This window comes from Seriola dumerili, unplaced genomic scaffold (assembly GCF_002260705.1).
Source record: "Seriola dumerili isolate Sdu_G_001 unplaced genomic scaffold, Sdu_1.0 BDQW01000149.1, whole genome shotgun sequence".
In the NCBI taxonomy this organism is placed as follows: domain Eukaryota; kingdom Metazoa; phylum Chordata; class Actinopteri; order Carangiformes; family Carangidae; genus Seriola; species Seriola dumerili.
In genome coordinates, this window is record NW_019174404.1 from 21,173,718 (window position 1) to 21,193,892 (window position 20,175).

General features: G+C 38.5%; 1 protein-coding gene across 5 annotated transcripts in view; it reads left to right on the forward strand.

Moving 5' to 3' along the window:
* The first annotated feature begins 3,856 nt into the window (after positions 1-3,856).
* Positions 3,857-20,175, forward strand: part of LOC111225898 (MAGUK p55 subfamily member 5-A-like) — a 30,767-nt gene continuing 14,448 nt past the window's right edge. For 2 of the 5 annotated variants that reach the window (XM_022750938.1, XM_022750942.1), the window contains exons 1-2: positions 3,857-4,112; positions 17,845-18,179. In XM_022750938.1, the coding sequence (XP_022606659.1) occupies positions 17,979-18,179 (201 nt within the window). In that variant the 5' untranslated portion in view covers positions 3,857-4,112; positions 17,845-17,978. Of the gene's footprint in view, positions 4,113-7,991; positions 8,024-8,112; positions 8,163-13,286; positions 13,329-17,844; positions 18,180-20,175 lie in introns of those variants that run through there. The other 3 variants (XM_022750940.1, XM_022750939.1, XM_022750941.1) reach the window with 3 other exon arrangements.

Here is a 20,175-nt window from a genome sequence, read left to right on the forward strand (position 1 = left end):
CTGATGATAATTATTATTAATATTCTTAATTAATATTCTATTTATTATTATTGATTGAATATTATCATCTTAGTAGTAATCATGCCCTCGTCTCTCCTGTTCATTTGCTTTGTGCGTTTAACATGTTTCCCTGGTAGATATAGAGATGTAGAGACTTCCCCTTACTTCCTCCATCTCTCTCCCCCTCCTCTCTCTTCTTCTTCTTCTTCTTATTCTTCTTCTTCTTCTTCTTATTCTTCTTCTTCTTATTATTCTTCTTTTTCTACTTCTTCCTCTGCTCTGGCGTCCTTTTTCCAGATACTCCTTGAGAACCCGTCCCTGCAGTATTACTACATCTTCTCCTGTAACACTGACCCTATCATCAACATTGACAGATATGAACTAAAGACATTATAAAGACATCTTTTGATTCAAGCTGCTGATATCGTTTTGAAGCTGCTGATATAGTTTGTGCCGGTACAGTAAATATGACTTTTTTTTGCCAAAAAAGGAAAAAATACAAGGATCCTTTGTATTGTTTTTTTTTTTGTTTGTTTTGTTTTGGGTTTTTTTGTCACTTTCAAACCATACTGAGATACTACAGCTCATCATGACTCTCAGTGAAAGCCATCAAACTCTTGTGAGTGGGTTATTGGCTCAGCTTGAGGCAGGACTTAAATCCTCCCTCACCACACTGGTACGGTCTGCTCCGACATGAAATATGAACAAGATCATTATAATACAATACATAATGACTTTTATGATCTGTAGTTATATCAGAGGTGGGCCACACTGGCAGTATTAGTATTACGCTAACCCTGCATTCAAGTGCTGTTTGATTTACATGAGTTTAAGGTTTACACCATAATACTACATTACGAAATTAAAATCCTTTTTTTTTCTTTTTCTTTTTTTCTCTTTTTTTTTTTTTACTATTAAAAGATTAAGGCTGACTTTACTCTATATTTTTCATATGGTCATAAAATTCCTGCAAAAGACTGAAACCAACAACTTGTTAGTGTTTCCCTTTCCCACCTTGTCTGTGGCTCTCAATCACAATCACTACCCAATTGGTTCCTACTGAAGATGAACATTTTTAAAGGGATAGTTTGACATTTAAGGAAATACTTTAATTCACTTTCTTGCTGAGAGTGAGATGAGAAGATTGACTCCTCATGTTAAACACTAGAAACAGGGGGAAAAAAACAGCTAGTCAGGCTCTGTCCAAAAGGTGACTAAATCCACCTACCTCCACCACCTACTCATTCAAAACGGGTCAGAAACATATAGCGCCAACTTTTTTAAAGGCTCAGTCATTTCCTAAAACAGCTGGGCAGTGTTACTCCAACAGAAGGGAATAGTGCATTTATTGTGGACTACTTTTAGTAACAGATTGATAAACTACTGTGTGTGTGTGTGTGTGTGTGTGTGTGTGTGTTCATGGTAGTGAAGGAATATGTCACCCAGTGCAACAGGGAGGAATATCAGGCTTTGGATTCACACACAGTAATTGTCAGTGGGATAATTTAATGTTGGTTTTGGTCTTTTCACAGGATTTGGTAACACTAAGAAAAATGTAGAATATTATCATTCTTTCAGTAGCCAAAGATTACTAACTATACTTACAGCTGGTCTCGAAGGCTGGCTTTGTTTTTTGGCCTCCATCTTTTTTCCAGTTTGTACCCATAAACCACACGAACGTGAACACAGGAGCTTGAATGAGTCGTGCCGTACTATATTCCTAACTCAGAGAAACTCTGACCTGACATCACTTGAAAGCAGGGTGTCGCATTCAGGTGCTCATAAACTATACAACTGGTGTATTTCTACCATGACAGTGTTAAGGTGCTTGTTAAAGTCAAAAATATCAATTCACTTCAAGGCTGTAAATCAAACGACATCATTTGACTGCTTCTCTTTCGATGTACTGTATGTAGTCTGAGCAACACTGAGGAACATAGAAAACCTTGTGTGATATTTAGCCCACGACAAGAGCTTAGTTTACGCCTAGCATTAACTAAAAGTAGAAACTGTTGGTTGCAGTATCCTGCTGATTAAACACTGACCATAAATTGTTTACCAATTAACAAGGACAATTCAAATGCATCATATGCAGTCTGTGTGTCCCAAGCATTCACCAGTGCACCATACCTTAACCTCTCTAGTTCCTCTGATTCTTCCTATCAGTGTGGTCAGTGCCAAACAAACCCACATGGTCAAAAGTCTAATGCTGCATTCAGGTCATGTTGGAATGACTGGTACAAAGCTGTGACACTTACTTTAATGGTACTTCATGACACCAAGATGACATCATTGATATGTTTTTCTCTGCTGCTGATCTTCTCGTTTCAGTTACTCCAAGAAATGTAAAGTGAACATTATTTCCGGATAAAAAGCTCCTCTCTATCTTTCCTTTATGACCTGAATACTGCACTTTTCAGTGTTTCTGACCTTTGACCCCTCTCCTTATAGGCTGATGCCTCCACCTCTCCCCTCGTTCCTCCCTCTCTTCATATTCCTCTTTTCCTCCCCACCGACTTCACACTTGCATGCCCATAAAGGGGGGCGTGTCTTTCTCTTTGGGCAGGACTAATTCCAGGTGTGAGACCAGGGTGCAGCACCTGGGCGTGGCTTCTGATCTGACTAAATGGTACACTAACGATAATTCTTGATGTGATTATTGGTGCGTAAGAAGAGTTTTCCAAAGTCCTGGCTCTGGTACCAACACTGTCTTCTCATTTATTCCTTTGGCTCAGATGTCAGAAACTTCCCAGTTACCTCAAATGCACCATATATATCTATACGTGGCTCATGCTGGGTTCATGCCATGTGATACAGAGTGGATGACAATTTTTTGCAAGAGTTTAAATGCAAGGATCAATTGACTGGAAGGCCCACATCCAAATTAAACAAAAAAGTATTAAATTGAAACACTTACCATATTTGTTTTTTTTCCCACATTCAGCAGCTCATATTTATGGTTAACCCATTATGACGTGAACGCAGCATCAGAGCATATCCTGGCACCTGCCCAAGGAGGACCAATCAAACCCAGATAGATTCATTTGAATAAGAAGAAGCAGGTTATTGTTAAACTGCCTTTGTACTGAGTGATTCGTAACACTGGACTGAACTCAGTGTCACACTGCACATACTATAAACTATGACCAGCACTTGTAATGAAGCAATGACACAGCATTCTACTACTACTGTATAAATATGATGAAGAGGATGTTTTTTCTGTAATATCATTGAAACTGAAGATGAATTAATAAAAATAATCCTGATTATTCTGTACCTTGTGTTTGGGCAAGTTGTTTTTTCTCAAATAGTCAGTATGTAATGACAAAAATGATCGTCAGTGATGTCTATTTGTCTCTGAAATAGATTAGAGCTACACACATGACTCAATCTGAGGTCAAGTCTCTTAGCTCGGCCAGTCTTTCACTCAGGTATGTAAACTCAACAAATGATACTAAAGCAGTAATCACCATTTTGAGGTTTGGCATATTGTGTGATGCACTTACAGTATTTAAGATATATTAAGTGGGTGTTTTTGTATTAATAAAGCACTTTGAACTACATCGCTTGTATGAATAGTGCTCTATGAATAAAGTTTATTATTATTATTGTTCAAATTTGGGATACACTTGGCTTGAAATCAGCATAAATGGTAAATTTACAAAATGTAATTTTTTAAACAAAAACAGAAATATTAAGGTAGCCAACACATTTTCAGATGCATTTTTGTTACTACCCATGTTTGTGGTAAATTTTGGCTTTTTTTAATTTAATTTAATTTTTTTATAAAAATGTAAGAAAGGGAATAATTCCACTGTACAGGGTTCACACACAACATTGTATTGTAGCACCTCGCGTCATTGTTTTATCTAGTTGTTGGCATGTTGGCTCCTCCCCCTGTCTGGAGGTGGAAATGACAGTCTGAGGAGGAGGAGCAGGACAGAGGTCTGCGCTGCTGGGTCCAATAAACGAGTAGCAGGGCTGTCAGAGTGAAACTGTGAATTAGAGAAAATAAAGCCAGAAACAAAAGTGGTTGGATTAAAACTAACTCTTATTCAACAGTTCCCGGTTGGATTTAGCAGTTAAATGAGTGCGTAGACGGCTCGGACACAGTGAGTATTACAGTGTTTTCGGTCTGGTCTGAAGTGGCTTTGTTATCAACAGGTGCTGCTGCAGGAAGGAGCAAGTTAGCTAGCTAGCTGCTAACGTTAGCCTGATAACGTTAAATAAAATTGACCCACAGTTGCCAAATAAAGTAAGTTACAATGGCCGTGGCTACTCGCTAAACTGATGGGAAAGGTTAGTATCAGCCGAAGCCACCATATTTCTGCTGAACATGAAGCTAATTAGCTTCTCGTGAAGTTACTTATGGATGACTTTGATAGTAGAACTGGCTAAACAAAACAGTAATTTCTCTTAGCTAACGTTACTCACCTAGCATGATTTGTTGTTCTCTTTCAGTAAGTTGCTAGTTAGCTGTCACTCTGTCAAACACAGAAAGAAACTAACTCACCATTTTAGCACCATTCATGCTGACGTTATGTAATTGTTAACAGCAGAGGACTGTGTTTAGTGTCGTTTTGTCATCTGAGGTTAGTGTTTTCACCCCGTAGCATTGGCTAATGTTGTAAGTTATTGTAATATTACAGCGTGTGTGTTTTTCTGTGGTTATCAGAACAGACTCACTTTCGTTGAATTAAGAAGTTAAGATAGTGAATGAATCGAGACGTAGCTCTTTCAAATGCATACAAAAAGTCTTACTCATAGGTCTTACCTGCTGTGTGCCTACAGGAAAAGAAGAAGAGATAATAACTGCCATATTTTTTTAAATGGAGTAATCTTATCTCTGTTAGAGAACGGCATGGGTTGGGTTGGGTTGTGCCAACATAAGATTTTACCAGTGCTATTTAAAACAGTATTTAACACGATTTTCTTTCTTTATATCTTCATCTGATTTGCAATCTTAAGATTAGTCAGGATTGTGGATGTCAGATATATTGTAAAATATTGTGTCAATGATTTAGGGTGAAAAGCCTATGTTGTGTTTGTCAGATACAAAACCTTTGGAGGATAAGTTTGAAGAAATGCAGACACAGATATGTAAAGACAGCAGAGAAAGGCAAACATGTTACCTAGTGAATGTTATCAGTGACAAGGCGCTGTCTTGAAAAACACTGACACTGAAATCACCTAATGTCAGTGAATGATTCTTCCTTTGTAGTGTCATCCTGTGTGCCTGAGGCTGTCTGTGTGGAGTTGATGATAACACTATGCTGCTTTGGCAGTTTATCTGACACATTGTCATGGCTTAGTGTTTTGTGTTCCTTATAATCCACTGGCTCTAGGGAACAAACACTTAATGACTAGTTGGATTTGAAACACACCCAATAACTGGTCAGCTTTAGGAACAAAAACTTGGGACTTAAAAACAGTTTTGGAATACAACCTTCATTTTTTGCATTCAATATAGAATTGTTTGGTTATTTCACTGAATTCCAGGCAGTGGGATACACTTCTCTAAAAGTTTAAAATGTGGTTATATGCACTGTATACATTGAAATGTGATTTATACCAAAAAGATCCTGATGGAACTTGGGCTTGTCAAGTACCAAACCAGTCCAGCATGCTGCTGTTGTTATGGATAATTTTTTGGTGAAAGCTTGACCATTATATTTACAAGTTGGATCAATAGAACACAAAAATGTTGCTGTGGCAAAGAGTGTTGATTTTAAATGTATTTATTGTATTGTGTAGTGTGTAGAGTTTGTATGTTGCTTCTGTATGCTATAGCATGAGCTTGAATATGTGTAGGTGGGGTTTTGGTTTTGGACAAGAACAGTGGGGCGAGGCTTACAGAAGTGAATGTTGCTGGCTGACTGACTGACTAAATGATAAGGTTTCAACACTGGTCTCCACTCTTTCAAAATAATTCGGCACCATCAAACAGTGTTGCCAACTTAGCACCTTTGTTGCTAGATTTACTGACTTTTCAGAACCCTTTAGCACCTTTTTTTTAATAAGAAAAAAAAAAGCAACAAATCCAGCTACTTTTTGAATAAAGCTTGCGAGTTGCCAGTATTGCCCTGTGAGCGTAAGGTTGGGCACACCTTTCTATGCTGACCACACAACAGCTGACATGAATGAGTTTCTAACTTTCTCTGTGAGTGATTAGTTTACAAGTGAATATAGGTGAAATCACAGCACAGCCATTGTCTTGAACCTTTGTGTTTGGGGATTCTGTCGGACGACATTGCGGTTATAAATTAAGGATTTTAGCCGTGCAGAGCAGCAGATGGCTTGGAAGTGACTGCTGGTTAACACGAAGTCTTAATGGGACAACAGAAACAGAAAAACAAGTAAATGACAACATCTTTCCTGGGAATTCATCTGTATTACAATACTGCCGATGTTGTCAATGAAAGTAAGAGAGAAGCACACAGATAAGGGGCTAAAACCAGCTGACACTAGGCTGAATGCAAATAGCCTACGATGTGGTTCAGCCATTTCAAATAGTCTTGTTTCTGATGTTGCATATTGGCATAAATATTAATGATTGATACATTACTGACAGGTCTGGACTTAACAGCAGCTAAGAAGCCATTTTCATGTATCATAATTCACAAGTTAGTACAGTAAAATCAGTATGTGTTGTTACAAAATTAATATGTTTTCATAGGATTGGACTATATTTAAAACATAGGAGGAATGTGTAGCTAGTCGACAGAAGGTACCTTACCTTCAGTTATAGTCTGTGTTATAGGTAGGGCTGAACAATATGCAAAAAAAAAAAAAAAGATCACAACTATTTTGACAGATATTGCAATTGTGGTATGAGTTACGATTTTAGTGGGAATGGTAATTTTTCATTTCATTATAACTGAAAGAAATATAAAATGATGGTGGGATTTTTGCTAGGGTGTCAACTCCTGCGATCTGGATGTTGCATTTAGCCATATTGCAATTTTGATAATATTGTGATTAATTGTTCAGCCCTAGTTATTGGCTGTCAGCCCAGCCAGTTACCTGCAGCTGTATAGTATACTGTATAGGACAGTATGTGAACTCTGATGCTTTGAAACTTGGCTCTACAGGCAGGAATGAGGTCACATGGCTATGGTGATAAAGTCAAGGCTGACTTTTACGGACACACATGAACACACAGAGAGAGAGCTGGTGAAGCAGTGAGGTGAGGACAGCGAAAAAACCCAAAAAAAACAGAAGTCCTCTGTTCTCTGGAATGCTCTCTCGCTCACTCTCTCACTCTCGTTCTCGCTCTGGTTCTCTGACCTCATTGGGACCCACAGTTAGGCTGTTGCCAAATCAACATGGGTCACCAAATCAGGGTTAGACTGATGTAGCCACTTCCACTAGGCCTAATCTTGTCACCTGGTCAGTGTTGCCCAACTCAGATATAATGAAGGTTAGGTTTCTCCAGCCTTGGTTAATCAATGTGCTTAATTCTGACTTTCAGTACAGTTTAAATATTGTAAAAATTTGATGTTTCTGAGGCTATTCCACAATTTAAAAAAAAATAATAATAATAATTTGTATGTGTTTGATTGTAAGCAGGTGGTGGACAAATATTAGAGAAATATCTCTTAAATCTTTCCACAACTATTCATTGAAATATCAATTCCTAGTTAAAAACTAAGCTTTTTGACAGCTGTTCATCTTCTCTCATCATTAAGTTTATGTCCACGTTCCCTATTTTCTCCTTCATTTTGGCTCTTTTCCTCTTTGTCTGGTACAAGGTGGTACAGCCCTTTTTAAGAATGTGCGTGTATGTTTCAGTGTGTACTGTTCAACACGAGATAAGAGTCGGCTCTGCTTCTGCTCCCAGTGACATTCACAACACACACACAGACTTACACAGACCTGCTACTTTACTCACTGTGTGTTAGTCACAGCAAGATTTCCCAACATTATTTACATGTTGTGGCTATAATGGTGATCCTGACTGAGACTGAGAACTTTTCTGCACAACTTTTCGTCTTGCTTTTTCCACTCAGTAGAACAGCACAAAGTAATAGTGCTTTTCTCTTTTCGTCAACATTGTTGAGGATGTCGTTGTCTTTTTTAAATAAAGTTTATTGGAGTTATCAAGGGACAAAATCAGCTCAGTCTTTATGTTCAGAGTAAGGACACATTTTGTGACTGATATGGTATGTAATTGAACTCTACAGTGTTTGCCCTCATTTAATCCCTCTCTTTCTGCCACTCTCTCTATGTCTCTTTACCAGAGCCAAATGTTTTAATATGTACCAACAGGTGAATATCACTCTTGCTAGGGTTCCTTAGAGCTATGCTGCTTTACTTTATACTGCTGTGATGATCATTGTATTGTTTATTGCTGTATTTAAAGAGTTTATGAGCAACAGAACATAAACCGCTTGTAGAATAAAGGGGGAATTTCACTGCTGGAAAAGGGACTGTTTCTTAAAACTAGGTCACCTTTGTAGTATGCAGTTATTTTTGAAACTGGTACCATATAGCCAGAGAAAAAGGCAAAAAAAGATTGTATAAGCAGCCTCACAGTAGGGGTGTAAAAGAATGTCGATACACTTGAGTATCATGGTACTATGTTTTGTGCACTTGCAACTTGTGCAATACAAATAACTCAGTCAATGCTTCATTTCATTTGAAAAGACAGCATTTCCATACATAGACTGTACTTGGTTGGCCCGCCTAGCTAGATTAAGACCCATCCAAGTAGACAAAATCACTCAGTTACAAGTTAGGTCAATCTTACATTAGAACACCTCATTTCACTTTTAAAACTAAATCATTTTTTGCCAAACACCATTTGAGTTGCATGTGCTGCAGTTACTTAGTGGGGACTAGAGGCTTCTGTGTGTAGCCTCCTAGCTAGCATCTACCTATACCCTGCATTTGAGGCGTTTAGGGGACATATGTAAATTGTAGTGACAGAAAAAAAACGCGGGTTACACTCTCCCCCTCTAAACTGCAACAAAAAAACAACCAGTGATGAATCTAGTGACTTTGGATAAACCTCAGCTACTTTCTGTAGCGGAGGGTCGTCAGTATTGCCCCTTGAGTTGGGCTTTCCTTCTGCAGTCACACCTCTCTATGCTGACTGCACGGCAGCTGACGTGAATGAGCTTCTTACTTTCTCTCTGAGTGATCATTTTACAAGTACATATAACCAAAAGCACAGCTGTTGTCTTTAACTTGTGTCTATTTTGTCAGACAACATTGCGGTTATAAAATCTGGATGTTAGCAGCAGCAGCTTGGAAGTGTTCACTGCTAACATGTTGTCTTAATAGGCCACTTTTCAGTTTCTATTTCAAACTTGTTATGTGTGGTCACCAGACGTCCCAGTTTCCAGTTTCAAGCTGGGTGTCCCGAGTCCTGACAAATATAAAACGTTAAATGTCCTGGATTTCAATATTGGCTAACAAATTGTGTACTATTCACCACAATTATCATTATTACCCAACCCAATATAAAAATGCACCACATGTCTGAATTCAGGGCTGATATCCAATGAGTCATAGACAAGCATCATAGGCTATGACGCTGGTGGGTCTTTCTGACAGTATGCTAACAGTTAGCTGCCATTCTGAAGAAAAGCTCTAGGAGGTTTACTCCTTCCCTTGTAAGGTACCAGGCAACGAAAATGCTGCGTTCATTGCGCCCGTGGTGTTGGAAGATGTGCTCAGGAGGTTTGGATTGAGATTTATTTAGATCCCCATTAGCCACAGTGTAACAGTGGCTACTCTTCTGCGGTCACAACAGGTTTTTAAATAATCTTTCAGTGATAGAAGATTAACATTAATACATTGGCTCAGTTTCTTTGCACCATATATTCTTCGAGTTCTTGATACAGCCATGGAGCCATAACATTTCCCACAGTTTGTTGTGTTTCAGGGGCATGTTGTCATTAACTGGTATTAACAATCCTCTTTAATATTATTTTTGACCAGATTTTGGAACTTTAGTCCTCTCTCCAATTGCAATTTTTAAATAATGATTTCTACAGCCTACTGGAATTGATGTTTTTGAGCACATTTCAGCAACATTTGTTAAAGCTAGATCAATGCAAGTCGACGATTGTGAACCATCAGACCTGCGACATATTTTTGTTGGCTTTCTAATAATGTGACAAATTACATGTATGTGAAATAATTGTCCCCTCTCCTGATGAGAATGTCTATGGTGAGGGCATAAGCGCATAAATGTGCAGAATACTTAATGCTCACGGTTTAGGGGTTTGAAAATATGGTCACTGTTCTGTTGTCTGACAACAGAAACAGAAAAACATATAAATAAGTACACAGAGAGGAGGAGAGAAGCAAACAGACAAAGGGCAGAAACCAGTTGACACTAGGCTGAATGCAAATACTACATGGTGCAGCCATGTACTAGGTTTTGACCTGGTCCTGTTTATTGTTTGTTTTAGAGATACACCTGTCCACACGAGGCTCACTGTTGTGCTCTTCATCTTAAAAATAAATAAATAAAAGAGAAAGAAGCTGAACACAGTGAAGTTTGTTGTAGTGAGGATAGTGAGTAGATACTTCCTCCATGGGTGTGCATCTGCCACACTGACGTCACACCACTCATCACAGAGCACCGGTGGGTGTAGCTAACTGAGCTACCCCAGCTGTAGGGCGTCTCTTTCAGCAGCAGTTGGAACGAAGGTGGCCACCTCCTCTTCCATACGCTGCTGTGTCTATACATCTGTATCCAACATTTTTTCATGAAACTACCGCTCTAGTAAATACACGGGTATTTTACTGTCAGCGTTTTACTGTTGCTATAGCAAGAGAACCACATGGCGGGGGCTTGTTTTGGCTCGGACATGCCCTGTGACTGTTCTTGAAGGCAGACCTACAAAGAATGAGGAAGTACAGCTCGCAATCTAAACAGGTTGCAAAACTCCTCCTGATGACATCACCTGAGGGAATTTAACAGATAGAAGCAGAGAGATAATTTCATATATGGAAGGCAAAGGGACATTTACTGCTGTTCATATACATGTACTCTCCAAACTAGAAATCGGTGAAGTCGCCTTTGTTGCTGATACTGCGCTTTTGCCAGAACTAACAGTGCACTGCACCTGCTGGTTTAGCTGAGTATACAAGGTTTTGTTTTAATACCCTCAAGAGGAGCCAGTCGTTGCTTGTCATTGTTACACATCTTAAATAAACAAGTAACACACTGAGATAATCCTTCAGTAAACATCAGACTTTGAGTTTACATTTCCAGCTTTATGGCATACTCTGCTTCATGTCAATCACCTGCCGCCCTAAGGAGGAAATAGAAGCATCTTTGATAAAATAATGAACTTATCACATAATATGTTGCCACGTGTCATTTATTGTCACGTCAGTGTGTTTATTTTGTGTCTTTATATGTTTATTTTAAGTTGAACACCATGAAATTTGTCAATTAAACATTAAAGTTAAAAATCTAGTCACCAAAAGCAAACACTGCAAAACATTTGGGAGTGTATACTTGGTATAGGAAGTGGTTATGGGATTTTAACTAATATCTCTCTGTAAGCTGCTGCTCTGGAATGCCATTGGAGTATTTAACCTCTTTTTCACATGCATGGATTCAATTATAACACACTGCTTCATATTTTCTCGCATCTCACTATACCAGTGTATGACGAAATAGCTACTTTCTTTTCCCAAGTGATGTTTCCACACATGGATTTCTTTTTTCAGAAGCTCATTTATTATCGTAGAGGAGGGGGAAGCTGTTGACTGCAGCCATCAGCTTTTGAGTTGAGTGGATAGAAAAAACAACTCAGATCCTCTGTTTTGCAAGAAAATCAAAATAAACTTAACTGGTTGTCTCCAGGTTGTCATTCATTCATGACATTTGCATAAAGTTGAACTCTTCTCATCCTCACCATGTAGCGCTGCTGATTTGACTTTTGACACTTTAGCATCCTTGCCTGCAAATCAGTTTTGGGGTCTTGCTAAACTGACCCTGAATGCATTCAAAGATCTATTATCAAAATAGCTTCTTTTGATTAACTAATTTATCAGTTGACCAATAGTTGCAAGTCTTAAAAAAAATAATATGAGTTGTTTACATAATTTCGGTTGCAGGAAATCATGAAATTACAATGTTTGAAGAGTACAGAGAGCGTTTTTCTTTAAATATCTTTACACAGTATCAGTAACCGGGTTTCCATCACATTTTTGTGCAAAATAGAAGTGATAAGTAATTAGAAAAGTCAGCATAACACAATAGTGGATGGTCTGTGTTTCCATTGAGTGATGTTTTGCAAATAAGGCTGGGTTTTCTCCTCTTGTGATATCGTTCCAATTAAACATGACGACAGATTTCCAGCAGTCCGCCTCTTGGTTGGAACTGACTCCCTGAGACCTGATATGACAGGAGCCGTGACTTGAATGTGAAAAAAGTGTTTCCATTTCACTTTTGCAAAATATTGCTTTGTCAAATAGTCTAAAAAACCACCTCATGGGAGCAGAGGCCTGCTTGAATATGGCATAAATCATAATCACAATTATTTTGATCAGTATTGAGATCACGATTATTTAACACGATTACTCATTGACTTTGGAAACCCCACACATTTATTGAACTTAAAAAAAAAAACAGTGGACTTTCTTGAACTTTAAATACATTTGAACGGAAAATCTAATTAAAAAATTAATTTAAAAAATTAGATAAATAAATAACATAATATATATCTAAATATATACAATTAAATATAAAGACAAATAAATAAATGAGATCGAAATGAATAAGATCAACTATGTTGTGACAGTGTACTTCCACAACCTACTGAAAACTACTAAACATGTATTCAGTATATAAAAATAATAAATAAAAATAAATTAGACCAAAATAAGGTAGATCAAATGTGTTGTAGTGCACTGCACCAACATATTGAAAACTCCAAAACATCTTGGTAAACTATATTCAACATATTCCGCTCAGTAACTGGCCCGACTATATATGGAAAGTCTCTGAACCAGCAAACTGCTCAAGATGACGCACTGCCACGTATGTTGCTAACGTACGCCGAAACGTAACTAGGAAGTGGATGGGGGGAGGGTTTTTGTAGGGAGGATAAGACTTGTTGCAAAACAGAAAGTGATATAATAGTAATTTATGCGAGCGTATGATTTTTTTTGCGTTATTTGTGTTTTTTCACAAAATTCATGGCTTTCTATTACTCATTTGTAAGTTTGTTATTTCAAAGTGCGTAAAAAGTAGGTTAATGGAAACACAGCTGGTGAAATTACATGTTAACACTTTTTTTTTTTTTTTTTTACTGCAGCTGAAGACAGTGATTAATCTGCTATGATCGATAAAATATTTGGTGAGGTATCTGCATTTTCTTTGTCTATTTGCTGTTTTTTGAAGAATCCTTAATTTCACTGTTCAAATGTGAATAGTATTGCTATTGAGATATTTGGCATAAATACAGAGTTATGAAATCTTGTCCACATCGCAGCCGTAGCCCCCGACTCTTTATTGGAAGAGCTTTTTTGTTTCCCATAGCTTTGCCTTGAACTGTTGCCTCAGCACGACACGCATGCTTAGACACATTCATGCATACACACCAGGGGGTAAGCTGTGGTGACAGATGGTGTTGTGTGTGTGTGTGTGTTTGTGTGATGGGGGAGTCCTTGCTTTAGGTTGTAGCTGATCAATCCTGTGTGTGTTTCTTCAGCAGTGCAGTCCAGGCAGATACAGTCTTATTTAACCAAGTCACTATAGTCTTGAGTTGGAAACAGCTGCAGGTCTTCATAAGCCATAGTACAGGCTTTTCCAGCCAAACTGGGTGTCAACACCAAATCCCACATCATCAGCCAGAAACACTGATCTTCAAACACAGCTTTCAATAAGAATGTATGGATCACTACTCAGAGCAGCTCATGGATCGGTTTCCTAATGGATCTGTTTCCTAATAGCTTTCCACAACAATAGTATTTAAATGGGTAGGACAGAATACATGTACTCAGTTTGGGCACCTGTTAGCAGTACTGACCTGCCTCAGGATCCAACATCAACGCTCTGACTCATCTGCCAATGGTTAGTGAATCACAGAACTGCCGAGAATTAACTTTAAAAGCCAGTGTAATCAGTAAACACATCAAAGGCTTCATATAACTGAGCCATGCCATTCTTATGTTAATGTAATTTGTGTTAATGTTAGGTGCTGACCTGGTTACTCAGGTAACAGCTCATGTCAACATTGTAACTGGAATAGAAATATCATAGGAAATCTCATATTCCAGTTGTAGTATTGACAATGCTGCTCCCTCCATTTCAAACCCATCTCTGTGACAGGGAAACAGCTTTTCATCTGTACAACTGCCTGGCACGAGCACTACCAGTGGTCAAACACTCCACACTAAAATCACGTTTTTCAGAGTTGATTTGAGGAAAATAAATAAATAAATAATTAAAGCAAATTGAGGTGAGACATCTCCAAGAAGTGTTACATCTCTAGCAATGATAATTATAATAATAATAATGATAAACTTTATTTGTATAGCACCTTTCATATAAGAAATGTAGCACAAAAACATGTTAAAAATAATAATGTAAAATGAAAAACAGTAAAAACATTATGTAAAATTAGATAGAATAATAAAATAAAAATATTTCATATTTAATTTGACTTAATAACAAATCATTTAAATAAGTGATTACATAGAAAGCAGAAAATCGGTAAGGCATCGATATTTATAGAAGGCGTTGAAAAGAAGTGCAAAGCAAAGTGCAAAATTTAGTTAAAGGCTAAGGTGAAGAAATAAGTTTTGAGCTTTCTTTTAAAAGTACTTAGTGAGCTGGCCTCTCTGATATCTATAGGTAGTGTGTTCCACAGCTTCAGGCTGTAACTTTCAAAGGCTGCATGACCAATTTCCTACGGCTGTTGTTGGGAACCTTCAATAATAATAAAAACCTTTTTTAAAAAGTAAATTTGGCAGCGTGATACCAAAGCTGTGTCCCTAATCCATACTACATACTAATTCTGAGTATGTTCACGGTTGAATTATGACAACATTAAGTATACTCTAATGCCAGCACAGATATTAAAGACTCCTTGGATTCTGTGAGATATTACTTGTCATAGCAGGAAATGCACAGGTGTAAGTAATGCAGTGTTCATGTCATATCATTTAAACTGTAATTACAAACAGCTGAGTGGGAAAACCCATTCACATTAACCTCCAACTTTTTTGTGAGTTTGAGGTATTGGGAATGTATATATATATATATATATATATATATTTATCTTTTGAGGCCATATGAACTTGAAAAAGGAGACAGGTGTAAACTGCTTGAAGGCACACACTTGTATCTTTTCTAATTGAAGTAATCAGTAAGTGATGTTTGTTGTCAATATTCCACATCTGTAATTTTAAATATTCTCCATTCAAAACTTTGATTGTATCCTTGTTGGTCTTTTTTATCATTAATTTTGGGTTGGAACAAACAGAAATAAATCTTCCTCTTAAATGTGTTCAGATCTTCATCCAAGTCACAATTATGAACAAACACAATATATTTGAACTAATAACACACAAATCACTGTATTGTTCTTGTCCATAATGAAAACATCATTCAGACATTGACAGTGAAGCTGGAAAAGGGATGAGAACCCTTCAGCCAATGGCATCAAGAAAAGCTAGCTGGAGTCAGGAGCTATCAAACCTGGAGTCCAGTCAGTGAAACAACACTGGAGGTGTGGGTTGGAGCTACTTTGACCTATAAAGTGTCGTGTGTTGTGATCACTCACACACACAGCATACATGACACATACTCCCCTCCCCCATCTATGGAATTTTGTTCCCAGGGCTGCTCGGCATTCCTCACTGCTGCATCATGGGACCTCTGCTCTCGCTTTCTCTCTACGTGTGTGTGTGTGTGTGTGTGTGTGTGTGTGTGTGTGTGTGTGTGTGTGTGTGTGTGTGTCTCTCTCTCTCTCTCTCTCTCTGCTGGTAAGAGATAGTTGTTATTGTGGAACTCAAAGATAAGGCATCCATCCATCTCTGTGTTTATTTTTACCTCCTATCTCTGTCTGTCTCTCTGTCTCTCTCTCCATGCATTTCTACCTTGCTTGCCCTCTCATTTCTCCATCCATCCACTGTTCCCTCCCACCTCCTCCCTACATAGTACTCTGTTCAGTGTGTGTGTGTGTGTGTGAGACCACCCGGCGGCTGACAAAGCTGTTGTCATGGTTATATGTGTGGAGAGTGGGGGACTGTCATGACATTGTTGTCTCTGAAGTGCTGAGGAGAGAGAGATTAGTAGGGAGAGGTACAAAGTGACCAAGTTGTATCTTGTGTTTGTCATAGGTTAAAGAATATCTGGACCTTAATTCAGAATCAAAGGCTGGAGTGGTCGAGTTCAAAGATTTATTCAACAAAGAAAAACACAAAAGTCTTACTTAGATGAAGAAACCAAAATCCAATCAGGGGTGGCAAGGAGTCTAAAGGCCAAACTGACAAAAACACAGGAAGTAATGAAGGAAACTGAACCTGGAAAAACTCAACAGAAACAAAACAGATGAACTGACAGAGACTTAAATACACAGGGGAGGCATGGGTAATTGGACACAGGTGAAATACATCAGGGCAGGGCAGACGATCACAAAACTAGACAAGGACAGGTAGTAAAATAACAAGCAGACACACAAGGAAGTAATTTTAAAATAAAACAGGAAATAAACAATGTCATTATAGAGGCAGATCATGACATGATCATGTTGTGCTCTTAAAGTAATACCTATCACCTGTATCTGCATGATGTTATGTATTGGTTGACTGGATAATGGCATGAATAAGCAGGTGTAAAGGACTTCCTGTTGAAGTGCTCGGCGAATGTATTTCATAGTCAACTTTGATTGTTAAGCTCTGGCAGCGCAGCAAAAAGAAACCTAAGAATAATTCTGATGGGAGTGACTGGATCCAGAACTGATGGAAATCCCTGTCTGATCGACTGAAGCCCAATATAGAGATTTCTTCTCTTTAAATCCAGTCAGGAGTCGTCATGGAGAACAAGCAGCTTGACTTTATAGTCAACAATATCATCATCATATCAAAATACTACAGCCTATACATAAATGTTGTTGCACTAAATCCCCTCCCATTGTGTCGAACACTAGAAATGAATTTCCTGTAGTTAACAATTATATAGAAATTTCAAACGTGCCTATGTCACAGATCTATAAACTATAAACTACGTCCTTATGAATTCTCCTTCACATCTTTCCTTGACCTCATGAAGTTTCCCATCGAGGTCATGGAGAGATGGTTAGAAAGGAGATCATTTTGGTGTTTTCGTCTGCAGCCACTGATGTGACATTGACATGACTCTTAAAGGTAAAGCCTACAAGCCTGATTGGCGTGCCTGGTTATCAAACAGCCTGAGTTTCTAGCCTCACTGGAGGTGATATCAGTGTTATTCAGTGTTATCATGACCACTATAAAATCCAACAGGATTTTATCCTTTTTTAAGTGTTCCAGTCAGAAAACGTAACCAGAGGGTAAACTAGTTGCTACACAAGTTGATTAGTGATGCAGAGATTACGCAGGTCAGTTGTGTGGTTTGCTGTATGGTGTCAATTGTGACTTTCTCAAACCACTTTTTCACACAAACCCCTGAACACTCATCCAGCCTATGTTTGCCCAGTCGTACCAGACTGTTGGTCACAGGTAAATAAGCATCTGATAGTCACCATTCACATGAGACCTGGGTCTGATGGGGTTACTTCAGGAAACATGGCAGCTAAATGACTATGAAAATGCCTCGTGTTTGTTTTGGAGGAACGTTGGGTTACAGAATCAAACTAGATTAATGACATTTTCTTGCTCTCTCCACAGGTGAATCATGGCTGCCCTGTTTACCGAGCTACCCTCCTAGACTTCTGTGATATATAGACATACATATACCTAAACATCTCTGGAATATACACAAACGCACACACTGTTGACTTTTGGGTGTGTGTGCGTGAGGGATGACGACCTCCCATTTGAACGGCCACGTTGCTGGGGAGGGAGGAGGAGGAGGAGGAGGAGGAGGAGGAGGAGGAGGAGATGAAGAGCTGAGGGGAGGACAGCAGCACCGAGAAATGGCCGTCGACTGTCCAGGAGAGCTGGGCGGTCGAATGCTGCCGCTCCGACGATCTGCACAACTGGAGAGGATACGACAACACCAGGTATACACACACACACACACAGTTATTACTCAGTTACACAGCTGGTCATTACTCTTTTACTCGGGGTTGCTGTACTAGAAAGTGCAAAACAAGAATGGAAACAGATTACAAAACAGATAGTGTGCTACGTCTCAATCACTAGCCAGAGTCCATCAGCATATCTTTGCATGAGCTGACTTCACAAGAGCTCTGAGGCGCTTATACTTTATCCTTTCTATTTTATGTTATTTTACATTTCCACTGAACTAAATTCTACAACGAAACATTTGAATTTTTACTCCAGTGCATTTCTGACACCCATAGTCTCTATGACAGTGACCAGAAGGAGGAGGAGAGCTTTTCTCCATGTACAACTGTTAACATGGCAAAGAGAAAGAGGCACTTACATTTCCCATAATGCTGCACGATAGCGTCGTTAATTTAGTTCTGTGTGAACTAAATGAACCTCCCCTATGGGTCGGTCTCCGCCCTCTGCACATATGATGAAGCCCACTGCACTGCGTAGTGACAATGAATAGTTCCAGCTTCACGGCCATTCAAAAAAACCATGTTTATATACGTAAACATTCAATGCTGGTGACAGTGACATCATCAGTGTGTGGACGTGTTGATGACTGCACCCTCTACCCAGGCGCCACCCGTCACCTAAACACCCAAACTGAGTTTTCCCAGCAGGTGAGAGCGTGTCTGACATGGACAATCTGCTGTTGTGAACCAAAACTCTGGAGAGTTCATATTATAAAAGGGCTCATGATCACCTGTTCTGACTCATCGTGAAACATAAGAATATTGTGTAGTAGGCCTGACAGGTTTCAGAAAAATATCCAATTGCACTTACAATTGCAGTTATTAGCCAATAGGTACGTATTTGTATTTGTGGTCTACATAGTTTTAAACTAGATATGAGTGTAACAAAACATCATCAAAAACATATCTTACATATGGTATCTTAACATATCATCTGTATTCAAATGAAGATCTGTGTTTACATTTAAATTAAAACTATACACAGTAACAGATCCAACATCAAAGTGTTTATATTCATGAAACCTACCAGTGTTGTAGTCCCCCCCTCCCCCCTTGATTTAACATTTAAAACCACAGTAAAATGCTTCTGATCCAGTGATGCATCAGTATTAACGATCTAATGATGTAAGTCTGTAAGTGTGATATTTGTCCATGATGTGAGCCTCCAGGTAGCCCCCGCCCTTTCAGCCAATCAAATGCTAGCATGCCTAAATCGGTTGTCTTGGAGAAGTAACCTCTGGGAGGGGACATCAGAATGATCTAATTTAACTTCAAACAGCGAGTTCCCTCAAATATTGGTAGGGACATGTCTCTACTGTCCATATGCAAACCTCGACTTTGAATTTCACTCTGTTGGTCTCTTATGAAAAGCAAAGAGACACCGCAAACCATCTCTGAGCTAAATGAACAGACACTGGCAGGGAGTGTGTTAACCAGACAACAGAGGAGATTCCTTTTTTGTTGTTGTTTCATTAACTCACAGAATTGACATTAATTAATTACAGCAGGGTAAATTTACTGGCGACAGTCGTCATCGTATCTGGTGAAATCAGCAGTTACTGACTTAGACTTTCACTTTCTAGAACTTGTTAAGATGCACTGTGAATTATCATTGAGCTCTTGCAGTTTGAACATCGCACTCTTTCTAAATTTTAATATAAAAACAATTAACTGTTCAGCCCTATTGCGTAATTGGCATTAAGTAAAGATTAAGTAAAAGATCTTCATACTGAACATAAGCACATGTGGTCGAGCCTTGTAGCCAATCACATGTCAACATGTACAGATCTCAGATAGCTTCTGTTTAACCGAGAGAAGATGAAACTTCTCATTTCCAGGGGGATGTTAGGTTGATTTTATTATTGGGCCTCTTGATAAACAAGTTGATATTAGATTGGCGGATTATTCAATGTAAGAATATATTGTATGAGTTATAAATTGAAACTACAATGATATGTTTTCCTGTGTG